This window comes from Opisthocomus hoazin, chromosome 7 (genome assembly GCF_030867145.1).
Source record: "Opisthocomus hoazin isolate bOpiHoa1 chromosome 7, bOpiHoa1.hap1, whole genome shotgun sequence".
NCBI lineage: Eukaryota > Metazoa > Chordata > Aves > Opisthocomiformes > Opisthocomidae > Opisthocomus > Opisthocomus hoazin.
Genome location: NC_134420.1, coordinates 61,200,381 through 61,227,914, shown reverse-complemented (window position 1 = coordinate 61,227,914; position 27,534 = coordinate 61,200,381). Strand labels below are relative to the sequence as shown.

General features: G+C 43.9%; 1 protein-coding gene across 8 annotated transcripts in view; it reads left to right on the top strand.

The window, feature by feature from the left end:
• The window catches only part of BEGAIN (brain enriched guanylate kinase associated), a 172,288-nt gene that overhangs the window by 141,239 nt on the left and 3,515 nt on the right, over positions 1–27,534 (top strand). For all 8 annotated transcript variants that reach the window (XM_075426505.1, XM_075426499.1, XM_075426504.1 and 5 more), the window contains 2 exons: positions 21,372–21,479; positions 26,255–26,338. In XM_075426505.1, coding sequence (XP_075282620.1) covers positions 21,372–21,479; positions 26,255–26,338 — 192 coding nt within the window. The remainder of the gene's footprint in view (positions 1–21,371; positions 21,480–26,254; positions 26,339–27,534) is intronic.

The window sequence follows — 27,534 nt, the reverse complement described above, 5'->3', positions numbered from 1 at the left end:
AAGAAAATCTTTTAGCAGCATATGAAGAATGGAAATGACCCTTAGAGGGATTCCCTTAACATTTTTAAATGTTCAGGGCCGCTTTATTTAAGCAACACTACAATAACAACAACAAAAACACATCTTCCAGAGATCTAGAAGTTGTTGAAGTGGTATGAAAAGTGTGGTTTCTGGTCAGTCATTTTCTGACTGAAGCTTGAAGAGAAGTCAGAACTCGAGTTTTCTTCTGCATTTGCATCACATTAACATTAAAACGCCAACATGAGTCAGGGTGTAGGGCTTTGTCTTGGCAGACAGTTTAAACACTTGCAAGGTGCTGCTACTGCCTCTTCCTTCTTATTCACAGAGCACTTGAGCATCTTAATCTGCTGTTTTGATGCTGTTCCACATCTTCCAGACAATCCCCTAGCACAGAGCTTAGATGTTCTTGAAACGTCTTTTCTTAGATTAGAAATGCAAATATGATCTCAGCTTTCATTCTCCAAAATTAGAAAGGAGTCACCATCCATCCTACAATATATTTAAAATACTGCTGTAGACAGCCACAAAGTTAGATGAAGATGAATGCACACTGCAGAAGTCCATTAGTAGGACTCTCTTTCCAATGACTGCAATTAGAATTAGGGATTTGTGAAAAAATGCCAATGAAAAAGGGTGGTATAGACTGCATTTGCATAGCAGAAGACTGATATCATAGGACTCTTTAAATAATGCATAGAAAAGCTGAGTCAGCTGTAGTAGGAACATTTTAGGCTGCTGCATAATTCAGGAGCTTTTGTTCCTATAAAGAATACATTAAAGTTTTCCTTTCAAAGCATCTAACAGGCTCCTGGTCATTTGACAGTGATAAATAGTGACAATGAAAATATTGTACAGTTTAAAGACCTCACTGTTTGACTTTCGTTTTTCATTTCCATTTCTCCTGCAGTCCTCATGCTCCCACTTACCCGTATGTCAATGACCTGACTCTAGGCCCCATTCAGTGGCTACCTTTCTTCTCACTGAGGTTGATGTCTGGTGACACCTGCCGAGGCTGTCCCAGGGAAGACTGGACAGACTTTCACAAAATGTCAAACCCAAGGAGTAGACAGGCTGCTCTGGTAACGACCTTCAGCTACATGGAGCAGTGACACATGTCTAGGGTGGTTCTTACTGCACTGGGGAATGCAGGGTACAGGTAAAGACTCAGCGTTCTTCAACTAGGCAACAAGAATATCGTGAAATATTAGCCAGATTTCTGCAGGATCTTCAAGCAGTAATATCAATAGAAAAAAATACGGATTCTTCAAACACAGGAATTGCTGATTGAAATATTTATGTCATGAGCTACATGGATCAGATGAGTTGATCACAGTGGTCTTCTTTCTGGCATAGAAAACTTTCTAAAAAAAACATGTTGTTTTGACTGCATTGGCTAAATTATTCATGAATGCCTGGATTTTCACACATGACAGATCTAGAGAACATAAAATCTGACATGGCACCTCATGCCAGCTCTTAAGTTGCACTTTTGTTAGCTATCAAATAGCAGTTAGGACATTGCTTAGAATCAACATCCTGTATTTAATCTGTTGGAAAATATGGACTTTGAAATCATGCCAAAGTGGTAGGAAGTGTTTCTGTACCATCCGATAGTGCCTAGTTTTATCACCACAAGAAGTCAGCACAGGCTGTGACGAGGTTTAAATAGTATAGATCTCCCATTGCCTGCAATGAAAGTTGGCTTTTTCCCTCCTACTTAACTGTATTAAATTATACTTGAACATATTTAAAAATGTGTTAGGTTATTTTTTCTTACAGCTATATCAAGTAAATTGAGAGGGAACTGAGCTGTAGTTTTGCTGATGCCTTTGAACCATTTATTAGTGCTAGTTTCTGGAGCACACCAAGACTTTTCCCCACCATCGCAGTTTAGACATGGGAATTTAAACAAGTTTTGATCCAGAATGCACTTGACTTTCTCACCTCTAAGAATGACTCCTATGATTTCTGCTGAACCCTGAGACTAGTGCGGGGGCATCCAACATTGCTTTCTAGCTGTCAGGTTGCCTGAAGGTTAGTGCCTTAATCTCCTCAAATATATTCATGCATAGGGACAGTATTTATTCTCTTATTTTGGTGTGGCAAAATGGAAAATACATTTGTTAACAGCTAAAATTCAGAATAAAAGAGCTCTTTTGACAATCAGAGGTTTTGTCTAAAACTGTTTTGGTTTCGGCTGCCGCCGGCAACAAAAGCGCCACGCGGCCGCCCCTCCCCCCGCCGGCGTGCGGAGGAGAATGGAAAGAAAGAGGCAGAAACTGGTGGGTCGGGATAAGGGCAGTTTAACAGAACAGCAAACAGAGGGAAACAGGAACAACAACGATACAAATAAGGAGAAAACACAACCACGAACCGTACAACAGCCGCTCTCCCGAAACCGGACCGGCGCTGCGCCCGCCCCAAGCCGCGAGTGCCTTCCCGCCGCACCGCCCCCCCCCCACCGGAACCCCGCGTGACGTCACATGGTATGGAATACCGGGCTCTGTTTGGCCAGGTGGGGTCAGCCCCCACCCCCCGGCTGTGCCCCTTCCTGGAGTCCGGTGAAAATTAACCCTGTTCTGGCCAAACCCAGGACATTATCCACCCCTTATTCTATACCATCTACGTCATGCCCAGGTCCCCCATTGTCCGGTTGATCACCACCACTTCTCCTGTCTCCAGATATCATTCCCTTAGTCTATGGATCATCACTCTAAAGTGTCCATTGAGTTCATTTAATCCATGACTTCAGGCTCCATCTGTCGTAATGGTCTTCCGTGGCAGGGGAGGTGATGTGTGGTGATGGGCGGTCACTTGCTGCATCTGGAGCTCACGGCTGATGTATCTGGTGCGGCCCGTGCCCACAGTCTGCAGGAGATGTTGATCTTGATGAAGTTGCTGGATGCCAGTTGTTGAAAACCAGGTCCAGTTCCATCATCGCTGTGCTCTGCTAGGTTTTCATTGAAAAAGTCCATCCTTCTTTAATCTGGACGATTCTTACTATGCTACTACTGGTACAAAATATAACAATTATAACAGTGATAACAGACAGTGACAGGGTTATTTAACAACTAACTTTATACAATTTATTTATGGACTATTCTCGCCCAAAATTAAATCCCCATGAGGTACACATCGGACTTCCCCATCCTTCCGCATTACCCACCAGGTACACCCAGGTCCTTGAGCAAAAACAATCCCCCGGATGGGCTTGCCTTTGCCCGAGGCAGGACTGACCCAAACCGTCTTCCCTAACATGTTCCGCATGTGCACTACAGGGACTTTATCCCCTTCTACTGGGCGCTGAGGTTTTGACTGGGCAGGACCAGCCCGGTTGGTGGACCCTCTGGTGTTAACCAACCAGGTGGCCTTTGCTAAATGGGTATCCCAATTTTTGAAAGTCCCACCCCCCATTGCCCTCAAAGTGGTTTTTAGCAGCCCATTGTAACGTTCGATCTTTCCAGAGGCTGGTGCATGGTAGGGGATGTGATACACCCACTCAATACCGTGTTCTTTGGCCCAGGTGTCTATGAGGCTGTTGCGAAAGTGAGTCCCGTTGTCCGACTCGATTCTTTCGGGAGTGCCATGTCGCCACAGGACTTGTTTTTCCAGGCCCAGGATGGTATTCCGGGCGGTGGCATGGGGCACAGGGTAGGTTTCCAGCCATCCGGTGGTGGCCTCCACCATTGTGAGCACATAGCGCTTGCCTTGGCGGGTTTGTGGCAGTGTGATGTAGTCAATCTGCCAAGCCTCCCCATATTTATATTTTAGCCATCGTCCTCCATACCACTGAGGCTTTACCCGCTTGGCTTGCTTGATTGCAGCGCATGTCTCACATTCATGGATAACCTGTGCAATAGTGTCCATGGTCAAGTCCACCCCTCGGTCACGAGCCCATCGGTATGTCGCGTCTCTTCCTTGGTGGCCCGAGGTGTCATGGGCCCACCGAGCTATAAACAGTTCACCCTTATGTTGCCAGTCCAGATCCACCTGAGCCACTTCAATCTTAGCAGCCTGATCTACCTGGTGGTTGTTTTGATGTTCTTCAGTGGCCCGACTCTTAGGGACGTGGGCGTCCACGTGACGGACTTTTACAACCAACTGCTCCAGACGGGCAGCAATATCTTGCCACAATGGGGCAGCCCAGATAGGTTTGCCTCTGCGCTGCCAGTTGTTCTTCTTCCATTGCTGCAGCCACCCCCACAAGGCATTGGCCACCATCCAAGAGTTGGTGTAAAGATAGAGCACTGGCCACTTCTCTCGACTGGCAATGTCTAAAGCCAGCTGGATGGCTTTCACCTCTGCAAACTGGCTGGACTCACCTTCTCCCTCGGCAGTTTCCGCGACTTGTCGTGTAGGGCTCCATACAGCAGCCTTCCACCTCCGCTGCTTCCCCACAATGCGACAGGACCCATCCGTGAACAGGGCATACTGTTTCTTATCTTCTGGCAGCTGGTTATACAGTGGGGCCTCTTCAGCACGTGTCACCTCCTCCTCTGGCGATGCTCCAAAATCTTTGCCTTCTGGCCAGTCCATGATGACCTCCAGAATTCCTGGGCGACTGGGGTTTCCCATTCGGGCGCGCTGGGTGATCAGAGCGACCCACTTACTCCACGTAGCATCGGTGGCATGATGCGTAGAGGGGACCCTCTCTTTGAACATCCAGCCCAGGACGGGCAATCGTGGAGCTAGGAGGAGCTGTGCTTCAGTGCCGACCACTTCTGAAGCAGCTCGAACGCCTTCATATGCTGCCAGAATCTCTTTTTCAGTGGGAGTATAGCGGGCCTCGGATCCTTTGTATCCCCGGCTCCAGAACCCCAGGGGTCGACCTCGAGTCTCCCCTGGTGCTTTCTGCCAGAGACTCCAGGTTGGGCCATTCTCCCCGGCTGCGGTGTAGAGCACGTTTTTAACATCTTGCCCTGACCGGACTGGACCAAGGGCTACGGCATGAACTATCTCCCGTTTAATTTGTTCAAATGCCTGTCGTTGCTCAGGGCCCCATTCAAAATCATTTTTCTTCCGGGTCACGTGGTACAGAGGACTCACAATCTGGCTGTAATTTGGGATGTGCATCCTCCAAAAACCCACAACACCCAGGAAGGCCTGTGCTTCCTTTTTGCTGGTTGGTGGAGACATAGCTGCTATTTTGTTGATGACATCCATTGGGATTTGACGGCGCCCATCCTGCCATTTTATTCCCAAAAACTGGATCTCTTGAGCAGGTCCCTTGACTTTACTTCGCTTAATGGCGAAACCAGCTTTCAGAAGGATCTGAACTATTTTCTCCCCTTTCTCAAAAACTTCCTCCGCTGTGTCGCCCCATATAATGATGTCATCGATGTACTGCAGATGTTCTGGGGCTTCACCCTGTTCCAGTGCAGTCTGGATTAGTCCATGGCAAATGGTGGGACTGTGTTTCCACCCCTGGGGCAGTCGATTCCAGGTGTACTGGATGCCCCTCCAGGTGAAAGCAAACTGTGGCCTGCACTCTGCTGCCAAAGGGATGGAGAAGAATGCATTAGCGATGTCAATTGTAGCATACCACTTGGCTGCCTTTGACTCCAGCTGATACTGAAGTTCTAGCATGTCTGGCACGGCAGCACTCAGCGGTGGTGTGACTTCATTCAGGCCACGGTAGTCTATTGTCAGTCTCCACTCTCCAGTAGATTTTCTCACTGGCCATATGGGACTATTAAAGGGTGAGCGAGTTTTGCTGATCACTCCTTGACTCTCCAGCTGGCGGATCAGCTGATGAATGGGGAGAAGGGAGTCTCGGTTGGTACGATACTGTCGCCGGTGCACCGTTGTGGTTGCGATGGGTACCTGTTGTTCTTCAACCCTCAGCAACCCCACAACGGAAGGATCCTCCGAGAGACCAGGCAAAATGGACAGCTGTTTAATTTCTTCCGTCTCCACAGCAGCTATGCCAAAAGCCCACCGATACCCCTTTGGGTCCTTGAAATACCCTCTCCTAAGATAGTCTATCCCAAGGATGCACGGAGCCTCGGGGCCAGTTACAATGGGGTGCTTCTGCCAGTCCTGCCCAGTGAGGCTCACTTCAGCCTCCAGTACACTCAGCTCTTGGGACCCCCCTGTCACTCCCGAAATGCAAATGGACTCTGACCCTTTGAACTCTGATGGCATTAAAGTACACTGTGCACGAGTGTCCACTAGAGCTTTATACTCTTGTGGATCTGACGTGCCAGGCCACCGAATCCACACCGTCCAATAGACACGGTTGTCCCTTTCCTCCACCTGGCTGGAGGCAGGGCCCCTCTAATCCTCGTCAGAGAAATTGCTGCTCACCTGCTGTAAAAATGACTTGGAGGTCCCCTCCAGAGGATCGGAATCAAGGTCAAACTGTCTACCTGGTCTGGAGAGCTGGCTTTTAGAAACTGGAGCGGCATTTTTCCTAACAGAGTCCCCTTTTGTGATTGTTTTACCTCGCAACTCACGTACTCGGGCCTCTAGACTTGAGGTGGGTTTTCCATCCCACTTCCTCATGTCCTCTCCGTGGTCACGCAGGTAGAACCACAGGGTGCCCCGGGGTGTATAGCCTCTGTATTCCCTCTCCTGAGCAGAGAAACGCCTGCCCCTAATAGCTGAGACACTGGCCCGTACAGGTGGGGAGTAGGACATATTCCTGTCTAGTCGCTTGACCAGTTTCTCCACGGCTGAGACAAGGGAGGAAGAGAGACTTTCCTCATATTGGCGGAGTCTGACAGCCACCTCGTCTACTGTTGGTGTGTCTTTACCTTTCCAGTTTACAACTGCCAGTGAGTTGGCATGCGAGGAGGGTGCGCTCCGCACAAACTTCCTCCACATGGATTGTGAGCACTGGAGTTCATCTGGGTCTGTGGGTACCTGCTCATCGTCTGTGTCACAGTAAACCAGCTCCCGCACATCTAATTCCCTCAACTACTGAATACCCCTTTCCATATTGGTCCACTTGCCAGGGTAGCATACAAAATCGTCACTGAAGGGGTACCTCTCCCTCACGCCCGACAGAAGTCTCCTCCAGAGGCTGAGGACTTGTTCCTTTTTCCCAATGGCCTTGTCAATGCCCCCATCCCTGGCCAGGGATCCCAGCTGCTTGGCTTCCTTGCCTTCTAATTCCAAGCTGCTGGCCCCATTATCCCAGCACCGCAGCAGCCAGGTGGCAATGTGCTCGCCTGGGTGGCGGCTGAAATCTTTCCGCATGTCTCGCAGCTCGCCCAGGGACAGGGACCGGGTGATGATCTCTGTCTCTATCTCCCGTGATGACCCTGGCTCATCGTCATCCCTCCCGGAGCGATCTGCTCCCTTTGCGTCTTTCTTTAGTTTTACAGGGGCGACTGCTACGGGCACAGGTTGGTCACTGGGCTCAGCCACGCTGCCTGCAGCTGGAGCTGGGGCTGGAGCAGCTGCTGTGCCTGCCAGGGAAACCGAGGCAGACCCTGCAGCTGTGGCAGCGGCGGTGCCAGTCTGGCGGGCTGTGACTGCCTGCTGGGCTGGAGGGGCTGCAGGGCCGGCTGGGGGGGCAGCGCCAGTTGCAGCGCCTGCCGCTTCGCTTCCCCCCCTTTCCCCTTTAAGGCACTGAACAGTGTTGAACATGGCTCGGTAGGCGTGGGCCAGACCCCAGCACATTGTGGTGATCTGTGTCTCTCTGGAATTCCCAGGGTGGCAGCACACTTTCTTCAGATATTTTACCAGATTGTCCGGATTCTGTATTTGTTCAGGGGTGAGTTTAAAACACACCGCAGGTGCCCACTGCTCTAGACATCTGCCCATGCTGTCCCACACACCCAGCCACTCACAGCTATCCAGCCCCGGGGCAGGTCTCTGCACGATGTTCTTAACGACTTGCTTAACCCTAAACAAAACCTGCAACCCATTCAGGAGGCATAACAAAAGGAGAGTGCTGCCCTGAGCATCCCACGGGTACTCGAAATTCTCAAAAGCAGTTAGGACCAGCCTGAGGGAGAGAGGGGGGGCGAAAGAGTGGGGGAAGGTATCCCCTTCGGCTTTCCCCACAGACTGGGTTTGATTATTAACAAAATCTAAGACATAGGATCCGAGGTACGGAAATGACCGCAGTGCCGCATGCAAATACAAGACTAATTTCATGCACAGTGATGTTATCATATCATAAGTCGATATCGTACAGTACAGCAAAATCATCATCCTGATCTTTTTTCCCGAGGTAACAAACAGCACGGCCACAAACACATACAGGAAGTAAGGATTTACGTAGCAGAGATATTTGATCAAAGTCAGAAACATTTTTGCCGGCGACTTTAACTAACACAGTAAATGCGTATAACAGAATTTAAGCAAATCTAAGAAAACAGTTTTAACACCCGCTGCTCAGCCCTGCCGTTATCCCTGCCCCACGCTTGGGCGCCAATTTAATGTTTTGGTTTCGGCTGCCGCCGGCAACAAAAGCGCCACGCGGCCGCCCCTCCCCCCGCCGGCGTGCGGAGGAGAATGGAAAGAAAGAGGCAGAAACTGGTGGGTCGGGATAAGGGCAGTTTAACAGAACAGCAAACAGAGGGAAAACAGGAACAACAACGATACAAATAAGGAGAAAACACAACCACGAACCGTACAACAGCCGCTCTCCCGAAACCGGACCGGCGCTGCGCCCGCCCCAAGCCGCGAGTGCCTTCCCGCCGCACCGCCCCCCCCCCCCACCGGAACCCCGCGTGACGTCACATGGTATGGAATACCGGGCTCTGTTTGGCCAGGTGGGGTCAGCCCCCACCCCCCGGCTGTGCCCCTTCCTGGAGTCCGGTGAAAATTAACCCTGTTCTGGCCAAACCCAGGACAAAAACCTTGACACAAATTTATTATCACTAATGAGAATCAGCACAGCTCTTCAGTGTTCTATCATATTAGCACGTTTCTCTCAATAAACAGACCTCAATAGCTGAAAAGAAAATTACGTATCTACTCTTCAAGCATAAAATGTTATGAAAGGAGGCCTTAGAAAAGGATCAGTAAATTAGATGTCACTTCTAAAGACAGCTAGTACTTGAAATGTATCACATTGTGTGGTGGATACATTCAAAGAGAACAATGTGGAAATACAAGGAAAACAAAAGCCAATAAACCAAGTCATAAACAAAAGTCATAAGCCAAAAACTGAGGACAAAAATCAGATTAATTAGATGAAAAGTTTCCTTGAATTTAAAACTATGTTCCTAGAAATATGTTTGAACAACAGCAAGATGCAGGTTGGAAGGAACCAGAAGGCAAGCAACAGGAGGAGAAGGATACAGACTTTTCTAGAGCAGTGCCTTTGGGTCTGGCCTCCAACCTTTAGTTTTGTGGTGGTATTCTTTGACAATTATTTTCCATTCTTTTCCAAACTTCATGATTAAAAATTGTCCCCCTAAAGTTCCTTCCTAAGATGAGAGCCATAGGCATCAACCAGCACTGTTCTCAAGCACAAGTCTATTCTTTTTCCTTCCTTTTCTAATAGGTTCGGGGGCCTCACATCCTGCCCAATACTTACCTTTCCCATAAGTCAATAAAGTCGTGCCCTTCACAGTGAGAGAGGATTTGACTAGGGCATCTAAATCTAATTTTCTAAATGCCAGAGGATAGTTTACGTACCAGGCTCCCAGTGCCTTTCATATTCCCTTGGCAGGAAGGAAGTAGCTGTCAAATGATTTCAGCATCCAGGCTTGAAGGACAACCCCTGAGAAAAGCGAAGAAAGCAGGTTATCAAAAGAGCAAATTAAAACCATTTCATTTTAACATTGTGTGTTTACAAGGATTTTTTGTGTTTTGGTTTGGTTTTGGAGTTTGGATTTTGTTTTTTCTTTTTCCCAGAGAGCTGTGTCTGAAAGTAAATGAATTAGTTATAAGCAGCAATTAACTTTTAGAGCAATGTCACTCAACAAACACCACAGTTAAAAAAAGAAATCAAGTGTGTTAAGGTTAGACTGAAAAGCTCATTACAGACAGAGTTTCCACCCATCTCCAATGCTTTGCAGAAGAGTTTTTCAAAATCACTTGGTGTAACACCCAGAGATACACTAAATGCTTTTGCTGTTGGGATACCTCAAAACTCAGGGGCAGTAACACCGGGCAAAGGCCTGCCATCTTCTCTCTGTGGCCCTGTGTTACCTAAATGTGAAGCAGCTCCCTCCTGGCTATAGTGTAACTGTCATATGCTTCTCACATCAGCTTTGCAAAGCCACTGTCACAGGCTGCTGGTGCTGGAAAACGTCTCTCTCTGACATAACTGGGGCATTTCACACCACTTCAAGTCCTTGCCTTGCCACATGGGACAGGGACCAGATGAGCAGCTTTCCCTCTTCACTCAGCTGTTCTTCTCAGGAGGCAGAGCTCTTGTGCCACACTTTGCTTTAAGCCAGAACATTTCTTACTACTGATTGCAATCCAGCTTCCAAATTCAATGGAAACTACAGAAAATGTTGAGTGATATGTCTTAGGGAACACTTGCAAAAATATTTTTTTTTAAAAAAAGAACAGCCTACATAATCTTCCACCGAAGAGTCCTAAAAGAGCTGGCTGAGCAGATTCTCAGCTTCCTGCTCCAAGCTAAATTAAAAATACATACTAAAGTGTTAAGATTATGTTTATTTTAAATAATTCTCTGAATGTTTGCATAGTTCTGAGACATTGAAAGAAATGCTGGTCTGTACCAATATCCAAGATGTCAAGTGTAGAACGGGGTAAATACAGGTTGTACAAAACACAAAGTGATCATTTATGATGTTCAGCTACAGGAAGACTAAATCACAGAAGTACAAATAAAGTCAAAACATTTTAATGAAAAAATGTTAAATAAATAACAATTTCTTTAGCAAAGGCAATTGAGTAGATATATTTGGACAGTAAGACATAATGAGTACCACTTCATAGGACTGTGATTACAAAACTGCCATGATACAGTATCAAAGCCAGTTAGTAGATGGGCTGCAAAATTACTAAAAGCCACTTCAAGAAGTAGCAGGCATTGGGGTATCTTCATTACGAAAGAGTCCTTTGAAAGGGCTGGATCAGGACAGCCCAGTGGCTGGTGCAGTTCTCAGCATCAATCAATGTTTTCAACAGTGTCCTAAATGTAAACGTTAAATTATTGCTGATAAAATGAGATAAAAAGGATTAGCAACATTGTTAAATGGCGATAAGTAGGTGTCCATTCAGTGAAGATATGTTTTCCCACAGGCGCTTAGAAGAATGAAATCTATGGAGATGCTTTGCAGACCATATCTGAAAAACAGGGAGGGGGAAGTGAAGGGAGGGTACCGTACTCTGGAGAGCAGTAACTCAGGAAAGGTCAGTGACTCTGCAAGGCTAAACAATTCAACACTAGCTCCCAGCAGCGCGCTATGACAAAGACAACAAACATAGTATTCGTACAACCATGGAACAGTGAATAGAATTGAATGATTTTGCCACAGTTCCAGACAAGGGAAAATGCAGTTTGAAGACAGTGGATGAAGTTCTGGTATTTACTGTATTTAAAAGGGTGTGGAAAATCACTCAAGCTGATGGATAACTGAAAAATAAGATGAGAAGTAAAGAAGCTTCCTCAGCAAGAGACTCAAGCAACTTACTTGTTTAGTGTAGCGAAGAAAGAAAACTGCCTTGTATAAAAGTCTTCACGGGGAGAAAATGCTAAATATCTTTATAGATAAAAAAATAGCTTTTTAATCAGACAAAACGATGGCTACATGCAGGAACCAGACCTGTTCAAATGGAGTAAAGTGTTTGCAAATGCAGAGACATAGAGCTCCTGTTACCCAGGGAAGTAGCACATGCTCCTTTTCTTGATGTTTTCCCATGAAAACTGGTATGGCAACAGCTCACTTCCAATTTGCTAAAAGTGTATCTCAGCTATATGCAGACTAGTTGCAAAATCCCTTCATGCTGCTCTTGCCTGGGGACAGTTACAGACCCAGAATAGCAAACTTCCCATGAATTATGAGGCTTATGTCTTAGGACATATGGATTCAGTCCTTGCCTCTGCCAAACATGATTTGTATGCCATTGAGCTAGTTACTTGAAGTAACTTTCATTTTACCTAGATTTAGGTATCTAAAACCTAGATGTCCATTCAGCATGTAAATGTCTGAAACATTTTTATGCTCAGCATCTCTAACAGCCAGTGGAGAGAAGCAGGCATTGTTGGAGAGCTGTTCCTCTGACAATTCTTAAAAAAGTCACTATACAATGAGGAATTTCATGCTTTGAAGAAATCTCTGTGCTGACTGAATGAAAGCAGGAAGGTGACTGGCTTAGACTTGGACAACGACAGTCCAGACATATAAAGAAGGGAAAGTCTGCCTTAGCTTCTGCTGAAGAGGATATTAACATTTACAAGCTACTGTGAATATAGTATCTTACCTTAAAGACTTAATATTATTAGGAGATATACGAATAGCTATGATAAATAGCATCAAGAAATCACAGTGTTCAAATTGTTGCATAGCTGTAGGATAAAAGAAATCTGGATCTTGAGGTACTTCAGGACAATATTCAGACTGTGAGCCGAATCTCCGAATGCCATGAAGAAGTACTGAGGGTATTGAATCCGTGTACACTTTCCTTAATGGCAAAGATAGCTTAAAACACCTCAATAGCTTAAAAGACTTCTTTCCCATACAAAGGTTTTATCCATTTTAAAGGGTTATTTTTCACCAATCTGGCTTTCAGTATGGCAATAAAGGCGTGCCAGCACAGCTGACAGGACCATGAACTGCTCTGTGACAGCGTAGGCCTTTTAAACCAGATTCATCACTGTAAAAAATGACGATGGAGTTACAGTATAATGCAGAATAGTTAAGGAGGCCAATGAAATTTCAGCATAGCTCTGCAATGGCACACAGGAGAGTAGAGCTGATTCGAGTAAGACGGTCGATCTTACGACATGGAAGAAAGGTTGTGATATCTCTCTTGGCCAAAAGGTAGAGTCTCTTTCATCTACACAACTCTGGTGGCAATGGTTCAAGTAACCACCCTGAATAGCCACATAAGGAGTATATAGCAGTGAGTTTCCTATCTGCTCATAGGAGCAAATCCTTTCATAAAAATATATCTGTGTTTTATTTTCTTTGGATTTGATGCCAGCAGTCAGATAGGGAGGAAGTGTTGCACTTCCTTTATAGTAAAGCTTAAGCAGTACGAGAGATTCTTTCTGCAGCCTTCCCTAATACCACGGTAGTTTACTCCTCAAACACTAGTCAACAGAAACGGTGGCCCTGATCTGAGGATCAAGTGTGACTGTATCTAGCAAAGCTTCATGTGACCACAACCTTGTAGCTGACTTCAGTCCAGCTCTCCAGCACACTCCTGCCTGTCCCTCCACCCAGAGTTTCTCAGGAATTTCAAAGAGCCACGTTTAAACCCATATAAAAAAGTGCTACAACAATAAGACATCTCTGTAAAGAGCTGCTTTAGGAGGCAGAGGAGAAGAGTAACACATTAGCAGGACCGGAAGCAAAATTCTCTCTTTTTTTCAAGCAATTTACATAATGACTTTTCTTATTTAGACTTTTTTTGCACTAGCTATTTAATATAGCTAATATATAATATAATTCACACAGAAAAGACACAAGTGCATTACACCTATTCCCTGTACTTGCAATTTATCAGCCAGCGTGCCAAAACTTTCCAATCAGTACCCTAGCTGATGTTTCAACGTATATTAAATACATGTAAGAGATGAGAATTGCAGAATAGAAAGGCATACACACGTTGGATGTGGACATGTTTATGAGGATCAAATTCAACAAGAAGCAGAGCCCTAGGTGTGAACTGGGGCAGTCAGGAGACAGAAGCCTACAGGGCAACAATAATACAGCACGAAGACTAATACCAGGGTTGCTATCGTGACAAGCGCTGCAGGGAGAGCAGACTTGCTGTGGCTGGTTACTAGCTGGCCAGGCACCACCAGGAAGGGCTTGGACACAGAGCTGGCTCAGCACAAGTCTTCACTGCAAGAACAGATCTTGTGTGCTCGATTGCAAGTATAGACCTAGAGAAGAAATGTCAGCCTTGCCACAGGAGTGTGATAAATCAGAGCAAACTTTTGTGAGAGAGAAATATCTTAACTCCCAAGAGAGAGCATTTAGCTAAACAGTTATTTTAAGACATCAATTACAGGCGGAAGGAGAGGGGAGCTTAATTTTTCTTCTACACAATTAATTATTAAGAAAAAATGTCAAAAGGTGACAGGAAATATGAATTCAAAAAATTCCTAGAGCAGAACAAAGTATTAAAGAGCAAAGTACTGTAAATAGTCTAGCCTTAGTTTTGTTGTTTGATTGGGAAATTGACCTTGCTTAGGTAGTTAACTTCAATAGAAATCACTTGCATATTAAAAATTTCTGTAATTAATATGAATGAATATAAGATTCCAAAGTTCAGAGTTCCATGTTTTTCTTCCTATGCCATTTGCCTGCTTTACTCATAAACTTAATGCAACTTTCTGGTCCCAGTTCATTTAAGTAGAGTCTAAGCAACATCTTGTCTCCACTAATTTCTCCATTTCCAAAGATGAACCTGTATGTCTAGAAAGTTTGAGCATCAAACAAGCAGTCATTACAGTCACAGCTTCAGGCTGCAAGCCTGATGAGCCTACCTGGTGTGGCCTGGAGTAATGGTGCTTCTCCTTTTCCAACCATTCACGTAACAACTTTTTCTCTTTGCAAAATGATTTGCTACTTACCAGTAGTTCAGTTCAAGTCTTTTTACCTTCCATTTCACTATGACTATGTAATTTTTTTCTAATTGTTTTGATGAGCTCCTAGATAAAAGTAGAGAATAAAAAAAATCTTCTCCTATGGCAAGAGCAGACAGTCTAGTCTCTTCCTGAGCCAACCCAAGCCTCATACAGCTGTCACTTCCTGTATCCCATGTGCTTATCATAAGAAAGGCCTGTTGCGTTGGAATAATGTTCTTGCCGCTATCTTCTTTAAGTAGAAGAACTTCAGCATGACATAGATTTTTGCAGTAGGTAAAGCCTCCAGCACAAGACACATCAGCAAGATATCTTCTCTGACCCTCCCAGAAAAGTGAATATCTTAAAATCCTTAATGTCATACATTTGTCTCTGAAGAATTCAGCCTTGCCTGCACCCTTGAGAGTGTGGAAACAGAAAATCACTTTAAATAAATACATAATATACCATAGAATAAATATAATGAATTAGTCATTACTCCTTACCATGATGTGATGACATTCCTGAAAGCCAGGCTCTATTATGAAGAGGTGTTGAGACAAGGATGGGTGTCCTGGAGATTACTGCAGTAGGAAGAGCAGACGAGACAGAGGTACATCACGAAGTGCAATCAGGCTGTTACCACAGACTCTGCATACATCCCTATTCATTCCTGCAGTTTTGTTTGTAACTTGACAAAGAATTACCTAATAAATTAGCCAAATGTTTGGCTCTTTTTCTCCAGTGGCTTGTACAGATGCACATTCTTAAACAAACTTCTGGGTTCAGTGACTCTGTAAGTGAATAGCTCCTTTGGATACTCGTTTTACTGTTAAACCAAAATAAGATTTTTATACAAAGAAGCAAAAACAAAAAAGCAAAACATATGTAACACAGGCAAAATGAGCAACTGATGTCATCTACCTGGACTTGAGCAAAGCATTTGACACTATCCCACACGACATACTCGTCTCGTAATCAGAGAGACATGGATTTGATGGATGGACTACTCGGTGGATAAGGAATTGACTGGATGGTTGGACTCAAAGAGTTGCGATCAACAGCTCAATGTCCAAGTGGAGACCAGTGATGAGTGGTGTTCCTCAGGAGTTGGTACTGGTACCGGTGCTGTTTCACTTCTTTGTCAGTGACATAGACAGTGGTAGTGCACCCTCAGCATTTTCCAACAACACCAAACTGAGTCATGCAGTCAACACACTGGAGAAAAGTGATGCCATCCAGAATGACCCAGACAGGCTTGAGAGGTGGGTGAACCTCAGAAAGTTCAACAAGTCCAAGGGCAAGGTCCTGCCCATGGGTCAGGGCAATCCCAAGCACAAATAGAAAATACAGGCTGACAGAGAAGGGATTGAGAGAAGCCCTGAGAAGAAGGACTTCAGGTGCTGGTTGATGAGAACCTCAGCATGACCCGGCAATTTGCACTCGCAGACCAGAAAGCCAATCATATCTTAGGCTGCATCAAAAGCAGCACAGCCAGTAGGTTGAGGGAGGGGATTCTGCCCTTCTGCTCCGCTCTGGTGAGACCCCACTTAAAGTACTGCATCCAGTTCTGGAGCCCTCATCACAGGAAGGACATGAATCTGTTGGAGTGGGTCCAGAGAAGGGCCACAAAAATTATCAGAGGGCTGGAACCCCTTTCCTATGAGGAAAGGCTGAGAAAGTTGGGGCTCTTCAGCCTGGAGAAGAGAAGGTTGTGGGGAGACCTTATAGCATCCTTCCAATACCTGAAAGGGGCCTCCAAGAAAGCTGGAAAGGGACTTTTTACAAGGGCATGCAGGGATAGGAGAAGGGGTAATAGCTTTAAACTGAAAGAGGGTAGATTTAGATCAGATATAAGGAATAAATTTTTCACTATGTGGGCGGTGAGGCATTGGAACAGGTTGCCCCGAGAAGGTGTGAATGTCCCATCCCTGGAAGTGTTCAAGGCCAGGTTGGATGGGGCTTTGAATAACCTGGTCTAGAGCAAGGTGTCCCTGCCCATGGCAGGGCGGTTGGAACTAAATGATCTAGAAGATCTCTTTGAACACTAACCTTTCGATGATCCAATGATTAAACGGTGCTGTCAAGTAATGCTTGGTGCCCAGTCCTGCAGTCCAAGGTTCATGCTATGAAATGGTATGAGTTGATACCGTTTCATGATTTATTGAAATATCTTTCCTTATTCTTAATTGTTGTTCCCATCTTGTCAGTTCTTTGTTTTTATTAGTTTCTGCCCATGGGTGCAAGTGAGTGTGAGTAGGGGATATCCATAGCTAGGCTCTCAACTGGCAGATAAACTCACATAGCTCCAAAGCATCCATAAACATGCACACACAAACACATAATCTGTCATAATAACATGAAGATCTGCAGATCAGAAACTAACAGGCATTAATGCTTAAAATCATGATTTACTGCAGAGAATACCCAGTAATATCTGCAAATCTAAGCCATATCTTGCTTTTTTATGAGCCAATTGATAAAACATATGTTATGTATATGGTCTATGGGCAAGTACTGTAAATACTGTTCCTGTAAAAGCTGTTAGCTTTAAGAGTTATGATAGAAAAAATGTTGTATTTCCACCATAAATTTTCTCATTCTTGTTTTCTTTACTTTGTTGGATGTGCCCCTGGCCTAATCATCCCCCTCACCAAACAGTCTATTTAAGATTCTGCAAGTGAGCTAAGCGGTCCCTTGATTCAAACACTATTTCAAAACTATGTCTTGCTCAGCAGAGACCATGACACACCTGGATGGGAAGAAGAGTGCACAAAAGCTTGAACTAAGCCACACTACTACGCTCTGCTGCAGTGAAAAGATTCCACACCTGGCGGGAGAGACTATTGTGTACTCTCTCAACCTTCAGTTCCTCAAGGGCTGAATATTTTTATTAATATCTCACCAGGATGAGACAGATGCACTAATAGATGCTCTAAAACAAATTCATCCTCATTCATCATTGAAGTACTGTCATTGAACAATTACTGAGAATGCATGGAACATCTGGATGTCCTTTCTCTTTGATCAATAACACGTTCTCATCCCCCATTATTAGTGTAGTTATCAGTAATAATTAGATGCTGCTTCACTGACTCCAAAAGATATGCATTCCCATGCACTGAGTCTAACCTGAGGTTTCTTTATATCTGTGAAGATATGAGTGATGTTGTCACTATGATAGATAAACATTATAAGAAAAAAAAGGTTCCAGACAGAGAAAACATCTTTCATTTGATCCTGTTGTGAAGAGCAGACACGCAATTCCTTCATCAGATCTGAGAAGGAAGCAGTGAGGCTCATGCTAAATCCAGGCTAGGAGCAAGAGCTCTGAGCACTTGGTTCCCCCAGCATCAACATCAGTGCCGTGCACTTCCGGGGTCACCCAGCAGTACAAATTTGATCTGACTTCAATGTGGGCACATGATTTCAGCTCCCTCGAGTTAGTCAGATGCTATGGAGATGCATTCTTTTATGCTGGCTCTGTGCTGAGGGAGGAGGCAGGGGCAAGAAGCACTGAGCTGACTCAGCAAAGATTTCTGAACAAAGATCCACCAGAAGCTCACCCCTTTGCACCCTATAGCTATGGAATTTTGGAGTGGACTTCAGGAGCCCTCAGCCCAGCTGCAAGCTATTGGCATATCAATAACACCATTAACTTAATCTGTTATTGAGCTTTGAGAGACACTTTGTTAGCACCTGCAGAGCAGAAAGCATTGCCAAAAGGAGAGAGGAGAGGTCACCAGCATTATGAAAGAGCGGGATGACCAAGCACCTAAAAAATACCAGATGTATAGGAATCTGCCAAAAGCAGTTACAAGTAAAATAAGTATTTCTATTTGTAACTCACAATCATAGTGTTGATATTGCAATTCCTGTCCTGCTTTCATCCTTCTCTGATATCTGTACCTGATGCTGAAAATACTATTGTTCATCTGCAACTGGAGAGCTCAAAGTTACAGTCCCCAGTAACCAGCAATCCCTTTAATGCAGTGATCCAGCACTACCATACCATCTCTTCCAGCTGCACGATTTTCCCCAAGGTAGTGTCAGGATTATGCCTCTGTCCTCTTCTTGCCACCACTGGGCCACAACATCTCACTGAAGCCCTGAACTTTCAAAGATGGACACACAGTATGTGGTCAATATGCCAAAGCCTTTCAGGGTCCACCCTTAGGCTACCTCATTTTGCTACAGTGGGAGAGAGTCTTTGCCCATGTCAACAACATTGATTTCAAGAGAAAGATGCAAACGTCTACTGGTGCAAGATACTGGGACTGGCCTTTCTTTCTCATTCCCCCGCCTCCAAAGCGCTGCTGAGATGTTTATGACTTGGGTGTCTATCTGCTGACCCATCTAGTATAAATTTGGACTGAGGCGAATTTTACAGTTCAACAAATATAAAATATTTTTTAAAGTCACACTTGGTCAGATACAAAGTCTGCAAAAACATCTGGCCAAAAGTTATCATAACTGAAATAAAATGAAACCATAATTTGGTCAAATTCAGCATCACTCAATACAATGGAAAGTACTGCTTCCACAGCCTGAATTTGCTTCCATTTCATGAGTTTCTCTCTGCTGAAGACTATAAATCCTTGATCAGATGATCTTTCCTGAACTGTAAAATATATTGAGTCAAGTTCAATTTGGTTAGGCAAGAGCAACACTTACTGAAATAAGAAAAAGTTCTAGCAACAGGCAGTCCTACAAATTAGCTGCCCTGGCTTTGACAACTTGTCATACAAGGATTGATAAAATCTTCAATAGAAATGGTTATTTGGAAGATGAAGTCTGTACTCAGTAGGCCTGGATCCTTCAAAAGCATGAAATGACTTGGCAAATTGAGGGGATACATTTTTCCCAGCTACTTAGGTGGTCACTTGTGTACCTCGTTACACAGCGAAATACCTTTGAAAATATAATCGTCAGTCATGCTCTCAAAGGAGGCAGATTTCTAGAGGTGCACAGATGTCCATATGGTTTACAAAGTGCCCAGTTGTTCAGTTCACAACAAAATCAATGAGAGTTAAGGACCTCATATAAAACCATGTCAATCAGCCTAATTAGAAAACACAGCCCCTAAGATCATGTGTCTTGTCAAAATCAATGAGCTTGGAACTCTTGCAAGCTCTCAAAGCTACGCTTTGGCTTTTCATGATATGGTCCACGGGCAGCTACCAGGGGCACCTGACTGAGCGGAACAAGGACAGGAGAGGTGTTGAGTCTGAACCAGCCTCCAGGCATAGCTGGGCTGTCAGGATGGATGTCTTGCAACAGCGGGGAATGGAAGGTCTGTAGAAAAGCCAACATTAAAACAGGCCTGTCCAGACCTTCACAAAGACAATTGAGTTGTAGCTGTGCTGTTTAAAGCAAGTCATGAGTTTGCTTAGACCGTTTGACAAGGTATTTGTCTTTAAAAAGAAACTTAGGATGAGAGTTGTTACTTCCAATTTAAATCACCCTTCTTCAATATAGCCTGGTGCTTTGCAGCTGGGTAATTAACCTTGATATTCATTTGGACTTCAGAACACACAACTCCCATTGCTGTCAATTAGCTGACAATGTCGAGTGCGTGTTGACAGTAGATTTTTGTGTGACCCTGGTAATACGGCATTTGGGAAATTTCAGTAGCTAATACAACCATCCTGCTGGAGAAAGTCCTTCACAAATTACTCTAACAACTTTAGAATGGGAAGTGAGATTGTGAATTTGTCACTGGGTTGAGTTCACTAAACAAAACAGGTCCACGTTAAAGTTTACCCTATTTTCTGTTCTTTCTTAAAGATCCCTCCAGATAATTGGCAAACCCTCTTGTTATCATGGTCTTGTACAGCTCTGAGCACAAGGAAGATGCCTTGATCTCAGCTAGAGCATTCAGAAGCTACTGTACTTTTGAATAATAACATAAGGCTGGAGGCACGGTTATAAATGGTTCCTACAAAATAATTTTTGATATATGAGGTGGCACAGTAAACATTGCAATATTAAAATGGGACACAGTATGGGAAGGGCCAGTGGCACTTTACTTTTCCCACTGACTTCTTTGCATTTATAATAAAAGAGTCGCAGCCTACTGGTAACAAGATTAAATCAGTGGGCACCTAGAAGTTTGAATCTATTTTCCTGTTATCCCACAGTGGGTCACATTCTGCTAATGAGTGTTAACCCTGCAATCAGGCAGACATTCATCTTGAGAAATGAGCAAGCTCATTCAGGGTTTTAAAGCAGCCAGCATAGTCAACAGCTAAAAAGAAAGTGGCTCAAACACAGTTTCTTTCCTTTTTAAATATTGTTCTTACTCCCTGATGAGAATGGGATGATGTAATGATGTAAATGAAACGTTCTTGTAGTAAAAGCCAGGACCAGCCCAAGTCCATTTCAGGTCAGAAGCCCTGCCTTGTGACAAATAAGGAATAGCTGGTGTTTAACCAAATGCTTTTGCCCAGGCTAGCTAGAGCCTTTTGTGAAGGTTTCTAATGTGAGCTCACTTTGACCTCCATATTTTCAAAGCACATTGCCTTATCTGCTGAGTGAAAATAGCAAAAAATAGAAAAAAATATATTGGTCTGTTGTGCTTTTCCCTGGATTTGAGAATGACATCAACCTTTGGGCCTTTTTCTGAAATTTTCTGACAGTAATAAAAATACTGACTACTCCATTTTCTACACAGGGTCAACATTACGAAGAGGAAAAACGAGCATTGAGCCATGAAATAATTGCACTCAATAATCACTTAATAGAGGCCAAGGTGACAATAGATAAGTTGTCAGAAGACAATGTAAGTATTTAATTATCAATACATCTTGAGATTATATTCAGAAATAAATTACGCCATGCTGTTTCATGGAATTACAGAATAATTTCTTACTGTTTACATAAAATGTAACTTGTCACCTCGACAGTGAAAATTCATGTTTGATGTTTTCATCGTTTTGTAAATTCAGTTTTCCTTAAGCTATGGGGTTAGCGTGAGATTTTTCATTGAAATTTTTTTCCTTATGTACTATCTAAAACAAATTTTTTAAATATTCTAAGAAATGGCAATGTTCCCACATTGACTTTGCCATCAGTTAAAGTCTAGTACAGCAAGCTGGTGGAAGCATGTATGGAGAGAGGATTCATCATAAGGCATAGTGTAGAGCCCTACATTTCCTGCAGTCCCTCTGACCTTTCAGTCTTTTCTCACTGAAATGGGATGCCCAGCACAAGTGAGCTCTGCTAGCAGAAGGTAGGATTGACCCCACCTCGTCACTCAGATCATTGCAGGGAGTGGGAGCCAGGTTGTCCCCGGCTGTGGTTCATGTGTAACAATTTACCTATCGCTGTGTGGAACAAAACAGGGAACATCTCTGGAGATTGTCACCCTGCATTTCATTAAACACTGCTGAAAACTGGCATGCATACTGCAGCTGGCAACCAAGCTCACAAAAATCTTCCAGGGATAAACCTAAAAAGACAGCAAAGAAAGGAAGATTGCAGGCATTTAGTTCATTATTGTGCCATTCCTTAGACACTTATTAAACAATTCATCTGCAGAAGGCATACTTCTCTTTAGCATTTATTTTTCAGCATCTAGCATTCAATCTTCCCATATTTCATATGAATTCTTAATCATGGCAGGGAGCATTTGATCTCATTACAGAATCACAGAATAGTAGGGGTTGGAAGGGACCTCTGTGGGTCATCTAGTCCAACCCCCCCGCCGAAGCAGGGTCACCTACAGCAGGCTGCACAGGACCTTGTCCAGGCGGGTCTTGAATATCTCCAGAGAAGGAGACTCCACAACCTCCCTGGGCAGCCTGTTCCAGTGCTCCGTCACCCTCAGAGGGAAGAAGTTCCTCCTCATGTTCAGACGGAACTTCCTGTGCCTCAGTTTGTGCCCATTGCCCCTTGTCCTGTCACTGGGCACCACTGAAAAGAGCTTGGCCCCATCCTCCTGACACCCACCCTTCAGATATTTGTAGGCATTTATAAGGTCCCCTCGCAGCCTTCTCTTCTTCAGGCTGAACAAGCCCAGTTCCCTCAACCTCTCCTCGTAGTGGAGATGCTCCAGTCCCCTCACCATCCTTGTAGCCCTCCGCTGGACTCTCTCCAGTAGCTCTTCATCCTTCTTGAACTGGGGAGCCCAGAACTGTACACAGTACTCCAGATGAGGCCTCACCAGGGCAGTGTAGAGGGGAAGGAGAACCTCCCTTGTCCTGCTGGCCACACTCTTCTTGATGCACCCCAGGATCCCATTGGCCTTCTTGGCAGCCAGGGCACACTGCTGGCTCATAGTTAACCTGTCGTCCACCAGGACACCCACGTCCCTCTCCGCAGAGCTGCTCTCCAGCAGGTCCACCCCAAGCCTGTACTGGTGCATGAGGTTGTTCCTCCCCAGGTGCAGGACCCTGCACTTGCCCTTGTTGAACCTCATCAGGTTCCTCTCTGCCCAGCTCTCCAGCCTATCCAGGTCACGCTGAATGGCAGCACAGCCTTCTGGTGTATCTACCACACCTCCCAGTTTGGTGTCGTCAGCAAACTTGCTGAGGGTACATTCTAACTCTTCATCCAGGTCGTTGATGAAGAAGTTAAACAAGACTGGGCCCAGTACTGACCCCTGAGGGACACCACTTGTCACCAGCCTCCAACTAGACTCAGCGCCGCTGATGACAACCCTCTGAGTTCTGCCATTCAGCCAGTTCTCTATCCACTTCACCGACCACTCATCCAGCCCACACTTCCTCAGCTTCCCCAGGAGGATATCATGGGAGACTGTGTCGAAAGCCTTGCTGAAGTCAAGGTAGATAACATCCACAGCTCTCCCTTCATCTACCCAGCCAGTCATGCCATCGTAGAAAGCTATCAGATTGGTCAGGCATGATTTCCCCTTGGTGAATCCATGCTGACTACTCCTGATAACCTTCTTTTCTTCCACTTGCTTGATGATGGCCTCCAGGATAAGCTGCTCCATCCTCATTAATATGCTTCTTGATGTGAATTGTCCCTACGTGATTAACAGCTTTCCAAAGGAAACAAAGAGTTTACAACCCGACCTTTTACTTTATAGAAATTGTGCTGAAACAACAGTTACTTCAGAACTCTGATAGCTGTAACTAACTGAACATGGTAAATGCAATGGGCTACATTTAGGTTTTAGAAGCACAGGTATACATCCAGACTAAGTTAGCTGAAATCAGTGAAGCTATTTCAGATTTAAAATAGATGTGAAAAAAATTGTCAAAATCTCCCAAGAAGTGTGCATGTATTTACACTACTTCATGGAATCAGGTTTGAGCCCACATTTGAAGAAGTGTTTTCAGTATTCATAGTTTTTAAAAGGCAGTTTCAACTGGACTGGAGCTCCGAGTACCCTTCTTCCAAGAATTATTCTGAACTACTCTGAACATTAGAGTATGGTCTAGAACCCTCAAATAACAGTGCCACCTCTTCATAACTGAGGTCGATTCACAGACAAAATTCTGCCCTTAGTTATTAGTGTCATCACTAATGAAAGTAAAGGTTAAATTCCAGATTTTAAAATAAAGACCTATGAAATGAATCATTAATATTATACCTAGTACGTAGAGACGGTATTAAACTTACATGGGTAGAACATGGTTTTGTCTCGCCAATATTTCTTCCTTCGATTATATTCCCCCTTACTCTTCTGACAGATACAGAAAGTGATGGTTTTGATGCAAAAACATGTTCTAGACTATGGAAAACGCTTTTGGTATTAAGTGCCAAGTATTGTTCTGGTTGCCACAGATGTGGCTGGTTTCCATCCAGATAAACATTAAAGGGCAGAAAGTCACCCCAGTCACATGGCATGTCCCAGCATGTTGAGAACAAAAGTACACGTGGCACATTCAACTTGCATGTAATTTTTCTGTAGTAATTTTTAAAGCTGCTAAAAATAAAGTGTCAGAAAAGCTTTTTGTACGCTCCATGACAACCGCTTCGCAGAAACAGAGCCTCACAACTTTTGAAGAAAGGATTATATTTTGGAGTGACTTGATCTTTGCATGTCTAGTAATGCCATGCAGGATTTGGAGTGCTTGTTTGCACTATACATTGAGCAGCAATATATCATGTGTTTAGGGTGAATGTGACAAATCAAAATCACACGCACGTGCAACAGATTTTGCTTCTAAATTGAATTCTTGGATTCCTACTGTTTGCATCTGTTTTCAGGAATAAAACTAGGGTGTAGTCATATAAAATTTAAGACCTACATAAATGAATGCATCTCCCTAGTACATTTAAGGCAGAAGAGGCATGTACAAAAAAACCTACAAACCAAGAGTATCTAAAGGCCCTTGAATATAAAGATATCATGAACTAACGATCATAGGAAAAATACACTTACTACCTCCATGCCTCACAGACTCCCAGGAACATCTTGTTGCACTTGCTATTACAGAATACCTTTGTAATGGTATTTCAAAACAGAGGGAATTTCCACCTTTCCTTTTCATAGAAAGTTTCTTTATCATTTTTAAAAGAAGAAGTGGAACAAGTAAAAATCTTCATGTGATAGAATTATAATATTAGTGCCAGAGAAAATTCAAATCACTTCATTATGCAACATCTTTTCTGTATAAACATTATCTAGTTTTTACAGGTTAACACAGCCCAGTGTCTATGGTACCTTTATGCTTTGTCTGTCTCATTTATGCCCACCTATAAAGCCAACTTCTGAAGCCAGCTTTGGTTTTAACAGCATCTAGCTCAGGAGAAACAACATCCAACTCTTACCTCCAGGAACCCAAAGTTACTGGTTGAAGGATACAGTTACAGTCACGTGTGCTAAACTAAATTTAAACAAAGGGCAATTCTATGTACTGAATTTTCCCATTAAGTAGGCTGTGGGAGCCATTCCATAAAAAAATAGTAGAAGCATCTTGTTTAAATTCTCTTTTTCCCCTGTGTGGAATTCTCATGGTAATTTTTTACCCGGTAAAAATACCCTGTTCTGCAGCATCAAATATTTGCAGTAAGATTAAATATATTTGTATACCTGTGTTCTGCAAGATGTGAAAGGAGCCAGGAAACAGCAAGAAAGTTTCAAAAAGAGAAAAAGGCCTTCTTGTTAAAAAACAAATGTATATTTCTGCAATTAATTTCTCCCACAGTCTCATAAGATCGTTGAAGCATTTTCTAAAGTAGTGTCTTAGTGCTGATCTGCATAATAGTAAAAATTGTCTGTTCCTAGATTTTCTTTTTGCTAAAAGATCATGTTTATTTTGGCCTTCATAGCACCACATATGTTAACAGTATAAAGTCCAGTTCCTAACGGTAAGTATCCATCTTTTGAAATGCAGATTACTGTTCTCTAGTAACAGTTCTCAACATTTCCTTTTTAGTAATTCTATCAGCCCTCACGGAGCAAAAGGGCAACCATCTCTGGACCGTGCAAGAAACAAGGAATCTTAATGTATTTAAAAGTTAAAGTATGCTCCAAATTTCCCCAAAGTCAATTTTTAAAAGATTGTTCAGGCATGGGAGAAAGGCTGAACGCCACAAGCTATTTGCAAACTTTAAAATACAGGCTATTTTTTGTTTTTCTAGGAGCTCTATAGGAAGGACTGCAATTTAGCTGCTCAGTTGCTCCAGTGCAGCAAGAATTACGACAGGGCACATAAGCTTTCGGAGGTAATGTGACCAAACTTGGTGAATATTCAAAGAAATAAATATTTTATGGAAAACAAGTTATTTTACATGTATCAATTCCAAAACTTGTTTACCCTGGAGGCTTTGATTTCCACCCCCCTTTAAGCAGCAGGAGGGCTTGTGCACCTGCTGGCATTCTCTGCAGCACCATTCTCTTGGTGCTGACAAAATCACAGCCAGAGATGGAACTTGGAGGTACTCTCTGCCCCAAAAACTCTGCTATCCAGTAGAAGGGGCCTGCACTGATCACACAAAAAATAAAGGTTTTAGCAAAACCAGAATGCTGAGAACTCTAGAATGCAAAATGCTGAGGGGGGGAGGGGGGAAGCAGGGGGGTGAGAGCAGGGAAATAACTAGCTGCAAGCATCAGAGGTTCCGATAGAATCAATTTTCCTCCTGAAGCTATTTTCCAGTCCAGCTGATTTCTAAACCTGAATTTTAAAATGGACTGACAGAACAAATGTCCTTTTCTAAAGCAACCAGAGCATTGAATGATTGATTTCCAAGGTGTAAACTTTAATTAATAATCCTTGCTTCCAAGGAAACCGGGCTTGAGGAATAGACTCCTTAAAGGGGAGGCAAATATCTTAGTGAACAGGACTGTCCGTAGGGATGCAGGCCCTACACCAAGCAATAGTACCTTTCTCATCTATATTGCTCTGGTGAAGCTCGTGGAGAAAAGCCTTCCCTTCGTCAGCACCATCAGGTTAACATCCCCTCAAACGGTCTCTCTTGTGCAATTCTGCGAAGGAATAATATAAAATTGAATGTGGAATGTATAAACCATTTCTAAGCCAGCAGACTGTTTCAGAGCACTAAAAAACCCTGGTAAATAAGGACAGAGGAGGACTCTTCTGTCAAATGGGCGATGATTTCCTGGAATGGAGAGACAACTTCCAAATTAACCATTATCTTGGGCCTGTTATTTTTTCCTAGTAACTGACTTCCCTTAGCAATGCATATCCAGGAATTATCATGACATTACTCACACCTGAAAGCACCCTACCTGTTAGCAAGAATTAGGACCTAAAAAGTACATAGTGGTTCACCTGTAGAAAACTCTGACAAATGTGGGATCTCCCCACAGTTTCCCAACTTGTCATACGCTCAATTAAATAGGCAAAGACTCCATTCATAAATCCAAGTATTTATTAAGTTAGCAAGTGTGAATATGCTGT